Source organism: Arachis hypogaea, chromosome 5 (genome assembly GCF_003086295.3).
Source record: "Arachis hypogaea cultivar Tifrunner chromosome 5, arahy.Tifrunner.gnm2.J5K5, whole genome shotgun sequence".
Lineage (NCBI taxonomy): Eukaryota > Viridiplantae > Streptophyta > Magnoliopsida > Fabales > Fabaceae > Arachis > Arachis hypogaea.
This window is the reverse complement of record NC_092040.1, coordinates 46849882-46862208: the sequence shown is the minus strand read 5'-3', so window position 1 is coordinate 46862208 and position 12327 is coordinate 46849882. Positions and strand designations below refer to the sequence as shown.

Below are 12327 nucleotides of genomic sequence, written 5' to 3'. Positions count from 1 at the left end.
GCTTATATATGTATTCTTGAGGAATTGATTTATTTCGACTGAGCAATTGCATTCATGTCGATAGTTGCATATAGGTAGATTGCATTTGATTAGTTTCCATTGAATAAATTCCCCCTATCTATCTAGGCCCCCGTCAATTCCTTTGAGTTTCGGTCTTGCGACCGTACTCCCCAGGCGGAGTGCCTTACTTCATTCTTGGTTTAAGCATGAGGACATGCTTGGTTTAAATGTGGAAAGGTTGATAAACCCCATATTTAGGGTTTATCTTGTATTGATTTTAGAGAATTTTATCACCTTTTACCCACATTTATTCAATGAAATAGCATGGTTTCATGATTGTCCCTTAATTTGTGCTTAAGTGTGAAAACATGTTTTTTAAGCCTTTAACTTGATGATTTTAATCTCCCTTTGATTCCCCTAGATGCCTTGATGTGTTTGTTAGTGATCTCCGATTGAAAAGGTTGGGAATGGATCAAAGGAGTGAAGAGGAAAGCATGCAAAGCGAAGAAATCATGAAAAGCCAAAGATTTGGAAAACGCCAAGGGCGCGCGCGCACTGTACGCCTCCGCGCGGATTGCAAACTAACTCATGGACACGCACGCACACGCTATGTGTCCGCGCCGAAGGCTGCACATGATTTTTAAATAGAAAACATGGCCAGCGAATTCAGAAGGGTTGTGGGGCCCAATCCTAACCAACTTTGGCGCCAAAAATGCTATTTAAAGCCAAGGATTGAAGAGCAAGGGGGATTCCATCATTCACACTCATTAGGATTAGTTTAGAGTTAGTTTTAGAGAGAGAAGCTCTCACTTCTCTCTAGGATTAGGATAGAGGTAGATTAGGTTTAGTTCTTAGATCTAGTTTAATTTCATGCTTTGATTCACGTTTCCTTTATCAATTCTTGTTCCTCTACTCTTCCCATCTCTACTTTTGTATATCATTCTTGTAATTGTTACTTTGCTGTTGATGCACTCTTTCTTCCTCTATTTTCCTTTAATGAAATTTGAGGTAATTTATGTAGATCTTATTTCCTTTAATTGTTGTTGTTTAATTACTTGTAATTGAGTAGTGTAGATTTACTTTCCTTGCAATTTTACTATGCTTTCCTTTTATGCCTTCCAAGTATTTGATGAAATGCTTGGTTGGATTTTAGTATAGATTTTGTTCCTCTTGGCTTTGGTTGAGTAATTAGTGACTCTTGAGTTATTTAATTCCTTTGTTGATTGATAATTAGAAGTTGCTAATTGATTTGAATGCCTCTAACGCTAGTCTCTCCTTTAGGAGTTGATTAGGACTTGAGGAATCAAATTGATTCATCCACTTGACTTCCCTCCATGGTTAGAGGTTAACTAAGTGGGAGCAATGAACAACTTGTGGTCATAATTGAGGAGGATAACTAGGATAGGATTTCTAGTTCTTATATCTTGCCAAGAGTTTAGTTAGTTGTTAGTTTATTTTCTTTGCAATTTACATTTTTTTTTGTCTAATATCTTAAAAACCCCAAACATACCTCATAACCAATAGCAAGGCACTTTATCGCAATTCTTATGGAGAACGAATCGAGGTTTAAATACTTCGGTTTATAGATTTTAGGGGTTTGTACTTGTGACAAACAAATTTTTGTATGAAAGGATTATTGTTGGTTTATAGACTATACTTAAAAACGAGATTTCATTAGTGAAATTCTAAACCGTCAAAAATCCAATCATCAGTTATCGTGCCCTGGAGTCACTCTTTGTGCGTCTTTTTTGGTGAAAGAGATGGTTGGTAAATTGGGAATTCTATTGTCTTCCCCGATTTGGTACACCTCTTTGAGATTCCTCTTACGTGAGGATTTTGAGATTCCTCTTCTAGAAAACCCTCCATTTATCATGTGTATGTGTTGTTCAGGAGTTGGCGGGGGATGTTCTTGCTGACCTCCATCTTCATCTCTCTTCCTTTTTCTTTGATTGTCCGATCTTTTAGCCAAGTACCTGTCTAGCCGATCTTCTCTGGCCAATTTTTCTATGACATTCTTTAAATCATAACAATCATTGGCAGAATGTCCATAGAGCTTGTGGTACTCACAGTATTCTGTCTGGCTTCATGCCTTTTTATATTTGATAGGGCGAGGGAGTGGAAGCTTCTCCATATGGCATATCTCCCTATATACATCTACAAAAATAGAGTGGGGTGTAGTTATGATACCTTCGAGGTTTTTTCGAGTTATACTCTTCCTTTTTCTTAGCTACTTTTTCCTTGTCCCGAGTTGGGTAGGACAGGTTGGGCCTCGGGAGAGGCTCTCTAAGTCGAGAATTTTTCTCCATGTTGATGTATTTTTCTGCCCGCTCTTGTACTTCATACAAGAAAGTCAGGTGTCACTTGGATATGGATTAGGAGAACGGCCCTTCTCTAAGGCTATTAACCAACCCCATTATCACTGCTTCAGTAGGTAGGTTTTGTATTTCCAAGCAGGCTTTGTTAAATCTCTCCATATAGCCTCAACGCGTCTCTCCAACTTCTTGTTTAACCCCTAGCAGGCTTGGAACGTGTTTTACTTTGTCTTTTTATATTGAAAATATGGTAAGGAACTTCCTTGCCAGGTCGTCAAAGAAAGCTACCAACATGGGAGATAAGTTATCGAACCACTTCATTGTAGCTTTGGTCAAAGTTGTCGGGAAGTTTTTGCAGCGACTCACATTAAAGGCATTAGCTAGTTACATCTGACTTTTGAAATTGCTGAGGTGATGCCTTGGATCGGTTTGTTCCGTCGTAGAGATTCATGTCGGGAGTTTTGAAATTTCTAGGAACCGTAGCTCGCATGATCTCTTCAACAAACGTATCTTCACCTCCTAGAGGGCTTTCCTCCCAATTGCTTCGTCTTCAGAAGTCGACTTCTATTCTCAAGAGCTTTTCTTCCAATTCTTTTCATCGTCGTACTTCACTTCGTAATTTTCGTTCTGCTTCTCGTTGTCGCTCATCCTCCAACTCGAGTTGTTCTAATCGTCCACGATGGCTGTGAACTAATCCAAGTATTTCTGTTGGATGGGGAGGTTCATCTTCGGAAGGGGGGACCACTGAATGAATCTGTCGTGGATGAAGGTTTCCCGACGTCTCTTCTCCATGAGTGATGTTTGTTCTCTCTCGAGGTGGAGGTAATTCTAGCATCAAGTCGTCATGGTAGGGTTCTGGTTCCAACTTAGATGCCATGTGACCATCCTCATATTGGTTGTCCACCATACGCAAATGTAGACTTTCAGGTCCCCGGCAATGGCGCTAATGTTCCGAGGAACCTGAAACGGTTATTTGGGTCTGAGCATGAGGTCCAGACTCTTTTTGAAGCAGCATCTGACTTGTGCTGGTGTCGAGGTGCTGTCGTCCGAGTTCCTCGTGAGGAGGTGAGGGGTGGTACCTGTAAGAGACTCCAATACTTAAGTTAGCAAAGGCTTTAAGCAGGTTTTTAGTAGATTGGGACTTGAATATACCTGAGAAGTGTTAGGGTACTTATAGTAGAATAGATAACCACCTTTTTGGGTAGTTTCACCTTTATTGCTGGATAACGGTTCCCTTTATTAACTTTGTTAAGATTTTTCTTCTAGATAGAGTAGAGAAATAGTAGGAGATATTTTAGGATTCAGTTGCCTATTCAAATGTAAAAGAGCCGATTCTATGTCGCGTACTCGACCTCTTATGAGGTTGAATATGTAGAAAAAGACCACCTTATTTGGTGGACCTTTATCTTTATTGGGTTTGGCTTTATATTTTTGGGTCAGAATACAAAAAATAGTCTTTTTTCTATTTTTATTGTTTATAAGTATAACTAAGATAAAACAAAAAAATCAAATATTATTAAACTTTTGTTTTCTTAACAAATTAATAATTGTGTATGTAATCTTTTAAATAAACATATTTTTTAATAATATTTTTATATTAAATAATAATCTTTCTTAACAAAAATTATTCAAGTTATTTTAATTTTAATATAAAATAATCTATCATATATCAAGTAATATAAATAAAATTTAATTATTTTATATTTTATATGTTGTAATAAAAAATAACATCTTAATATAAATTTATTCTATAATAAAAAGTGTTACTGCATACTTATCGATATGTTCTGTATTCATTTATTTAATTAAATATATTATACAAAAAGAGAAATAAACTTACACAGGTTGTAGGACCCGTTTTTTCGTTTTATCCAAATTTGAAATTAATCCATTTTATTTAATTAAATTTAAACCGGAAGAATTTGTTGCCTATTCAATAAAGTTAGTAATAGATTATGCTCTGAATTTTGAGAATTTTTTTATCTTCAACCAACATTAAATTAAATTATTTATTCATTTTCCGCACCCCAGGAAGCATTTTCGTCAGAATGGCACAGGAATAATGTGCACTACCACATATTATGCACTAGATTGATCAACAATTCAGTCATGTGCACTCTTTCAACTTTTTGAAACAATATGAAACTCCATCAAGAGAGAATTTTACACGTGCTCGATGTTCTTTTATTTCTATTTATTTATTTATTTATTTAATTTGAATCACTAGAATATTAGTAGGGATTATATATATCCCATTTGGTCGAAGGCAACATTTCTATTTTCCTATTTTACCCCTAGTATGTCTTCGTCCTCTACTAACATATGTACCTGATTTCCACTAATAACTACATAAAACGACGTGTTACCAGATTAACCAACACTGCTATTTTACTATATATATATATATATATATATATATATATATATATATATATATATATATCGAGTTCTATAAAGTGATAATAATCAGAACAAATCATGCAACATTATTCAAGAATAATACAAGTTGTATCACCTGGAGATTGTTGAAAATCAAGCATATTTACCCGAATCCGGGATTGAAGAAAATGTACAAGAAATCCCCATGGCTAAGGAACAATCATCATGTGTGTTCCCCTGTCAATTTGGAACTGATCCTGCTAGTTCATACCCCTAAATAAATTTTCTCATCTAAAAATTTTTTAAGCCTCTAACAGTGACTAGGTTAATGGGATCGACGGAGGATTACCTGCTGGGCACCTTTGCCTCCGTGGCCTTCTGGTTGTCTTGCCCCAGCCTGTTAGGCTTCTATCCTCCAGCCCCACTTCGATATTATTAAGTTGCTGGATCAGTGGAGTGCAAGTTTCATTGGCTACTGGCGGCGGAGGGGGAGACGGGTTAACTTGCGCCTTTCTCCTTCCCCGGCCACAGCCATTCCTAGAAGAATTTCTCCTAGTTAACCCTGAATGCCATGAATGGCCTGTAGCTCTCATAAGCCCTCCAAATATCTGAAGGTCTTCTGTTACTTCATGTCTCGATAAAGACGCAAGGCCTGGAAGGATGTCCCGTTGGAAGTCCCTCCGCTGCCTCCCTCTCCTTGCAGGTCCCTTTCTTGCCCGAGTAGGCAACAATTGTGTTGTTTCTTCAATTTTGAAGTCCTCCGGAACAATAGGTTTCGGCATGTAGTCCTCTTCCTTGGTCTCTGTCAGTTTCAATGTCATGGACTCGAAGTAGTCCAATTCCTCCAGAACAATAGTCGAACATCCCTCATTGTCCTCACCATCTTTTCCCCTCGAATCATCGCATGTACTCTCAAGATTGTCCTTAGAAGAAGAAATTAAATCTGCAAACCAACTTAGCGGGTCCTGCATTGGACTTTCCAACAAGCTACACATCACACCATCAACTTGATCACAAGGAACCAATGATAAAGCAACAATTGCCTCTGCGGCATTTCTCACAAGTTCATCCTGTGGCTGTTGTGGCTGTTCAACTTTCTCTTCAGGACCTTCTCCTGATGATAGAGAAGTTTCAAGCTGCTTTTCTTCAGTTATGGTATCCTCCTCAGTCTCGGGAACAGCACGGACTTCCAGATCTATCTCTGTATGCACTTTTTCATTGGCACTTGGAATAGACATCAAAGAAGCTTCATCATCACTCATACTCAAGTTCAGGTCGATTTGAATCCTAGAGTTGGGCTTTGATGTTGAAGATCTTTCCTTAGTAACAATAGTTTCATTCACTACTTCATCCAATTCAAGAGCAGCAGCATCATCGCAAGGCAAATTAATATCAAATATCCGGGTTTTCCTACTATTTTCTGCCGGTTCTAGATCGCATGGATTACGGATTGGCATGGATGGAGGTGTATTTGAAGAGACCTCCTTCTTAGGAGAAACATGAGGAATATCAAATATGGGGACACCAAGAATTTTCTTGTTACCAGAGAATTCACTCAACTTCATCCTGCTTTGCTCAATTTCATTAGAACCTGAAACGGAAGGAACAATATGCAAAAATGTTCCGCTAGCCCCCTGTCCAGTTTTCCCTTTGTTGGACTTTGATGCAACATGTGAGAAGCTTGACTCTCCTATAGTTATGCACCTATCAGCATTTTCTACCTCATTCTTACACATTGTCTTTGCTCTTAGCCAAGGCAATACAACATGATCCTCGTGCTCTTTCTCTCCATCCATGGATGAACCATTTGAAAGCAACACATTCAAGTCAATACCTTTTCCAGCCTTCACATCGTTGCAATTTGAATTTGAACCCTTACAGGATTTTGATGAAAGATTGTTGATGAAATGTTGAGGAATTATCTTACAATCATTATCGTGATTGAGGCGGTCATAGCTAATTGAAGAGATGTTTGTTGATGGTTCCTTGGAACAATACGATGACAACCCAGGGTAAAACCCATTCTGTACAGGTACATCACAATGAAAACCCGGGTCAGGCTTTGAATTGATGTTCTGAGGCCAACTAGCTTCCAAAACTCCATTGCTTTGATGCGACTGAGAACTCCTACTCAAGGCATCCAATGCCTTTAAAAATGGAGGTTTCTGAACTGATATCAACTTTTGGTTTAGGTTTCCATTTGCCATTTCCCAAGAAGAAGCCAGATTAGACCAGGATTTAGATAAATCAGATGAAGGTGAAACTGCAAAGAGACTGGGATGCCTGTTAACAGTGTGTTCATGATTTCTTTCATCGATATCTAAAGCATTAACATTCCTTTCCCTCCACAAATCAGCCTTGCTTTGACCAATCAGATAATCAGATGTGGATTCATGAGCTTTGCTATGTCCATCTTGCATTGTTTGGGAAGATAAATGTGATTTCTCTAGTTTCAAGACTTGAGGGATGGATTGTAGATTGCTTTTAACACGCCCTATCAACATTGAAAAAGTAGTTGCTGCTATCGATAAATAAATTATACAAGAACATACTTAAAAAGAGGAGATACACAAAACAAATGGATTATCTAAATTATAATTTTAAAAGAAGAGGGGAGGGGGATATAATTTAAAATTATATGGAGAATTTTATAGTTTCAAACAAGAACAGAACAGAGTACATAACCTATCAGCTCTAAGACACCACAAAATTCCAAGTTCTATCGGCAATTTTAGCAAAATGTAAGACATACTAACCTGGATTCATTATCAGATTTTCTAAGAAATTTATCTGGTAACCGGATTCAAAATTCAATATAAAAACTTCTAAAGAAGAATGGTGGGGAGCGGGCAGAGGATTGGAGAAACAAAAATGAAGCAACTCAGAAGACAACTAACCTGTATCAGCCACTGATGGAATCCAACTTTTTCCATTCCCATTGTTCTCCAAATATCCATTACTTTGGACCCAACTATCAGTTCCTTGATGTGAATTGAGGAAATGATCCCTGGATGAACCAAAAAACTCTGTCTTTTTCTTGGTGGCAGAATGCTCAGAGCATTCAGTTGCCACTTGACAAGGATCATGGTTACGGAGCTCAACATATGGAGAATCATTTGTTTCTTCCACTTGAACAGGTTCATTTAAGTCAGCCAAACCATTTCTTCCCGAACATTGCTCCGAGTTGGAAGTTTCCCCCAGGGTAACAGTCTTCCCACCATTGCCACAAAAAAGCTTCTTAACACCCTCCTTTCCAGTATTACCATTTCTATCAGGAAAAAACATAGCTGGTCCACTAAACTTTTCATCATTAAGCTTTTCACTTTCGTCGGTATCAATGTACTCATTAGCAGGGAGCTGAAGGTCAAACATTCGCCTCCTCACTTTTGAGGGTCTAGACTCAAGCAACTCGACATCTTTTGAACTAGACCCATTTGGGGATGGAAATGGTTTGCTTTCTTTGCCGATTCCTTTAATAGACCCCAAAGGAGTATGAATGCCTTCAATAGCCGAAGCAGATGTTTTAGCACAAGTGGAGCTTCCTACAAGAAAATCAGAGATATGTGATTTTTGGCCATCTTCAGTTGTAATTTGAGAAGCCAAGGGACATGTGGAATACGATGCTTCAACAGGTATATGGTTTTTGTGTAATTCTTTCCTTTTAGCTTCATTCATCAAATCCCTTTGTATTCTGTATAAACGGTGAAGTTCATATACCTGATTGAAAATATATAGTGTAATCAATATTAACAGGTTCAAATACTCGTAGGGGACACATGAAGAAATTGAGCCAAACAAGAAATCACTTGAGTCATAATAAAAGAAAACCATACATCTAAAATAGATTAAACATGTTCATGCAACAACATATTGTATTATTGTCAATAAGTTACAAAGTAGTCAACAACAAATACAAAATTGAAAATGCCACATTTTAATAGAACAAGCTCTAAAGAAGCATGAAAGTCAAGGATCAAGCTTCTTTAAAGTGAGGAAGTTGGTAAAGTAAGGAAGTAGGAGTTTAATCACCCTTAAACCAAGGTTGTGGGGCTCATACACGATAGAAGTTAGAAATTTAATGGTTATAAACCCCTCACTTTATTACTTTATAAATCTCCTCACTTTAGAGGATTTGTTCTAAAAGTCAAATATACAATAAATCGGGCCTCTCTTTTGTTGCTAAATAGACTACTAAGACTCAAAACATAACACCCCAATAACATTATGCATACTATTCAAGTTATAAGGCAACAGATAAAAAGAAACTAAGAAACTAAACCCTCCATACCTGACTCTTAAATGTGGCCTCATGCTCAAGCATCATCTGCTTCACAAAATCCTTATCATACACTGAACACGCATCTGCAGTAGTAGAACTTGGCAGGTAATTATTATAATACTGCCCATTTGTCAGTGCTTTATTCTCTCCATATAAAAGGGGCCAACCACAACTACTAGATTCCTCATTAAGATCTCTCATTGAGTAATACCCTGAAAATTTCTGGACTTTGGTTCCCATTCCTGGTAATAATGAAAAAGATATGCAAGTGTTTATCACATTAGCATTAATAGTAACATTTACTAATGCTGCTTTGCATCTAACCACAGACACAAGTTCAAAAAAGCAACCAGATAACAAATTACAAATGTACCAAAGACAAACTGAGAACACGAAACATACAATGTGGTTGCATGCAATATCAATTCACCGATACTTAAGGCCTTCAGTATCATGAATTTAGAGGCCTCGAGTATCCACAAATGTGGATGTTATGAGCAAATAGAATATGAATGTGGATGGTATATATCAACTTTAATCCTGAAAGTAAATGTGGATTTTCTTCAACTAAAACAGAAGCCATGTAATTAGGAACAACGATAAACTGATTGCTAGCTTTCTAGAGCAAGCAAATAGGCAACAACCTGCTCATAGAGTCATAGCTGAGGCTAATTTCATCTTATCAAGCATGTTAATTTATGAATAAATATAAAACATCACATTCATTGCATTTGAGACACAGACAAGAAGAAAAAGTGTGCAACACCACAAGCTCTTGAGAAACTTAACCCAATGCTCCTTATGGTGTGTGAATAATATCATATGTACTGAAAAAAGTTGTGAGCAAGGTGGAAAGGAGAGACAGCACATCCTATGAATCATCATATATTTAATTTAGAAATCACAACTACATAAACTACCTGTAAAAATTAACAACTCCAGATTTCAGAAGTATCAGAAAATTGTAGCATACACAACTGATTCTAATTGTAATAGGGCACAGATACACTGTACTACCAAAAGAAGCAGTAACATCAGGGAATTGTTGATTGAAGTCCAATGCATCCCAAGTTAGCTCCAACTTAGGACAGCATGCTATAGACACAGTACTAGTCTCTAAAGCCTATACTAATGCAACATCAGAAAAATGAAACAACCTTACATTATCCGTGTTGGAAACGCTTCATAACATTAAGGCTTAGTTTGGTAAAGATTTTATTTTTCAAAAGTAGCTTATAAAAGCTAGCTTTTAAAAAATGGCTTTTTAAAAGTTGTAGCATTTGTGTTTGGTAAATCAAATTGAAAATGGCTTTCAATAAGCACAAGCAACAACAATTGCGTTTGGTAAAATAATTTTTAAAATTAAAAAAAAATACTATAATAGACATAAAGGTAAGAGTTAAAGACTTTAATTTTGATAAGCACAAACCAACTTTGAAAAGATCCCCCTTAGGTGCTTTTAAAAGCACTCCTACCTTTTAAAAGCTACAAGCATAAACACATGAACTTTTTGATTTACCAAACACAAAACGAGATAAAAAGCGCAAACACCTCTTCGAAAAGCTTTACCAAACCAAGCCTAAATATTGAACAAATGCCAATCGTGTATTCAAAGAATTGTGTTGAAAAACTTTAATTTGAACCATAAATATCGGCTATAAATTAGGGCACTTCAAAATATGCCACTTGTATGCCATTGACTTGCAGAATGCAAATGGTAATAACCACAGCCGTTGAATCACATTTAAAATAATCGCATACAACGTCTAGAAATTTATCCATTACCCCCAACCATAACAAGAAGCTGAAAAAATAGTAATAAATCAGAAAAACCACAAGTGATACTAACAAATCTACGCAAACTAGATGAGCTTTTATAACACTCCCTCCATTCCCTTTTGTTTGCCAGTCACTTTTTGACGGACAAAAATCTTCGAGTTAATGAATCGGAGTGACAACGACAGACAAAAGAGAATAGGTAGTGCAAGTTTATATCCGTGCTGTTCAAAATGAGTTAAACCCCGAACTTGGCCAAGTAATCACACGCACCAAGAATTCCCATTACACATCATAGGCTCATCATTGAAATGAGAAATCTCCATTGTAATGGAGCAGTTACAAAACCAGGCACACCATAAAATTCATCCATAATTTGGGGGAACTAAGGTTCTTCACTTCAATTTAGAGTTAAAAAACAATCCAAGGAATAAAAAAAGAAATCAAATGAAATGGCAAAATTAAAATAAGAACATCGAATACAACAATCATACAAACCCACGCAACAATAATCAGAACATTCCAATCCACAAAATTCAAAGTAAAATTAAAATAATAACAAGAAGAAGAAGAAGAAGAAGAAGAATATAGAGCTATGTTATAAGGTTCACTGGAAGAATCGCTCAAACAACAGGTACCAAAAGAATTACTCATCCTAGTCAAAACAAAACTATGTACAAAGTACTAAAATCAAAATTCTCACAAAAAAATAAAATAAAATAAAATAATGGAGTGAGAAAAAAACCGAATAAATAAATTAATTAAAACTAAAGAATTTGAGAGAGTATATGAGTAAATTACCTCAAACCCACATCCTCTAATCACCTCCTCTTAAGAAACCCCACAAGGAATTTTTCTACTATTAAGGCACCAACACCATCAAAGAACCCAAAAAAGAAATTCAGGACCCCTTTAGAATCAGCAGTAGTTGAAGCCAAAAGGGTAACTAAAACTAAAAGAAAATAATAATAATGATAAAAGAATCATGAGACAAAAATAAGAAAGTGGGGTTGCGGCTTCAACACCATTGAAGAAGTAGCTTAGATCGTAATCCGTTAGAAGAAGATTTCGATCTAATGTGCCAGCCACTACCCCCTCTCTCTTGCACTAATACACACAAAGAGAGGAGAAAGAAATAGGAAGAAAAGAAAACAAAATTGGTGGTTTATTTTATTTCTTTTTTGTAGTTTTTAATTTTGTTTGGGGTTTTAGAGAGAGAAAGAGGTTTTTTTGGAAGAGAGCGAAGTGAGAGAGATCCCAGATAAGAAATCTTCACCCAAACAAACGACCTTCTAAGAACAGTGACATGAAATTTGTCAACATCCGGTCTCCTTTTATTCTCTGCTTTTTATTATCGCTCCTCTCTCTTTCTCTCTCTATGCCTCTATTTTTATCCTTGCAAAGATTTCATAAACACAAAATATGAATTATATTTATATGTATTAATTATATTTTCTAACAAATAAATAGAATTACGCAAATAATTAAGTTTATTATAATAAAATAATTATTTTTCAATGTAATATAATTAAAATTTTCATACATATCAAATAATATATGTCAACAAGTAATTGTTTGTGT

General features: G+C 36.3%; 1 protein-coding gene across 2 annotated transcripts; it reads right to left on the bottom strand.

Annotated features, from left to right (window-relative positions):
* Window positions 1-4775: 4775 nt before the first annotated feature.
* On the bottom strand, window positions 4776-12054 carry LOC112801558 (uncharacterized). Of its 2 annotated transcripts, XM_025844364.3 has the most exons (5): window positions 11548-12054; window positions 8980-9212; window positions 7589-8408; window positions 5041-7185; window positions 4776-4948 (listed from the first exon to the last, which is right to left on the bottom strand). In XM_025844364.3, the coding sequence occupies exons 2-5, from the start codon at window positions 9208-9210 to the stop codon at window positions 4932-4934; spliced, it is 3213 nt and encodes a 1070-aa protein (XP_025700149.1). In that variant the 5' UTR covers window positions 9211-9212; window positions 11548-12054; the 3' UTR covers window positions 4776-4931. The 2 variants fall into 2 exon arrangements, with proteins under 2 accessions (XP_025700149.1, XP_025700148.1); XM_025844363.3 differs by having other exon boundaries at window positions 4776-7185; window positions 11548-12052.
* Window positions 12055-12327: the final 273 nt, after the last annotated feature.

Bases quoted from the DNA above. Each gene is read 5' to 3' on its own strand.
- LOC112801558 (XM_025844363.3), bottom strand. From the start codon at position 9,210: ATGGGAACCAAAGTCCAGAAATTTTCAGGGTATTACTCAATGAGAGAT. The intron at 8,409-8,979 runs GTATGGAGGGTT...ATTTTCAATCAG, and splicing joins AGGCCACATTTAAGAGTCAG to GTATATGAACTTCACCGTTT. The intron at 7,186-7,588 runs GTTAGTTGTCTT...CAATGTTGATAG, and splicing joins TCCATCAGTGGCTGATACAG to GGCGTGTTAAAAGCAATCTA.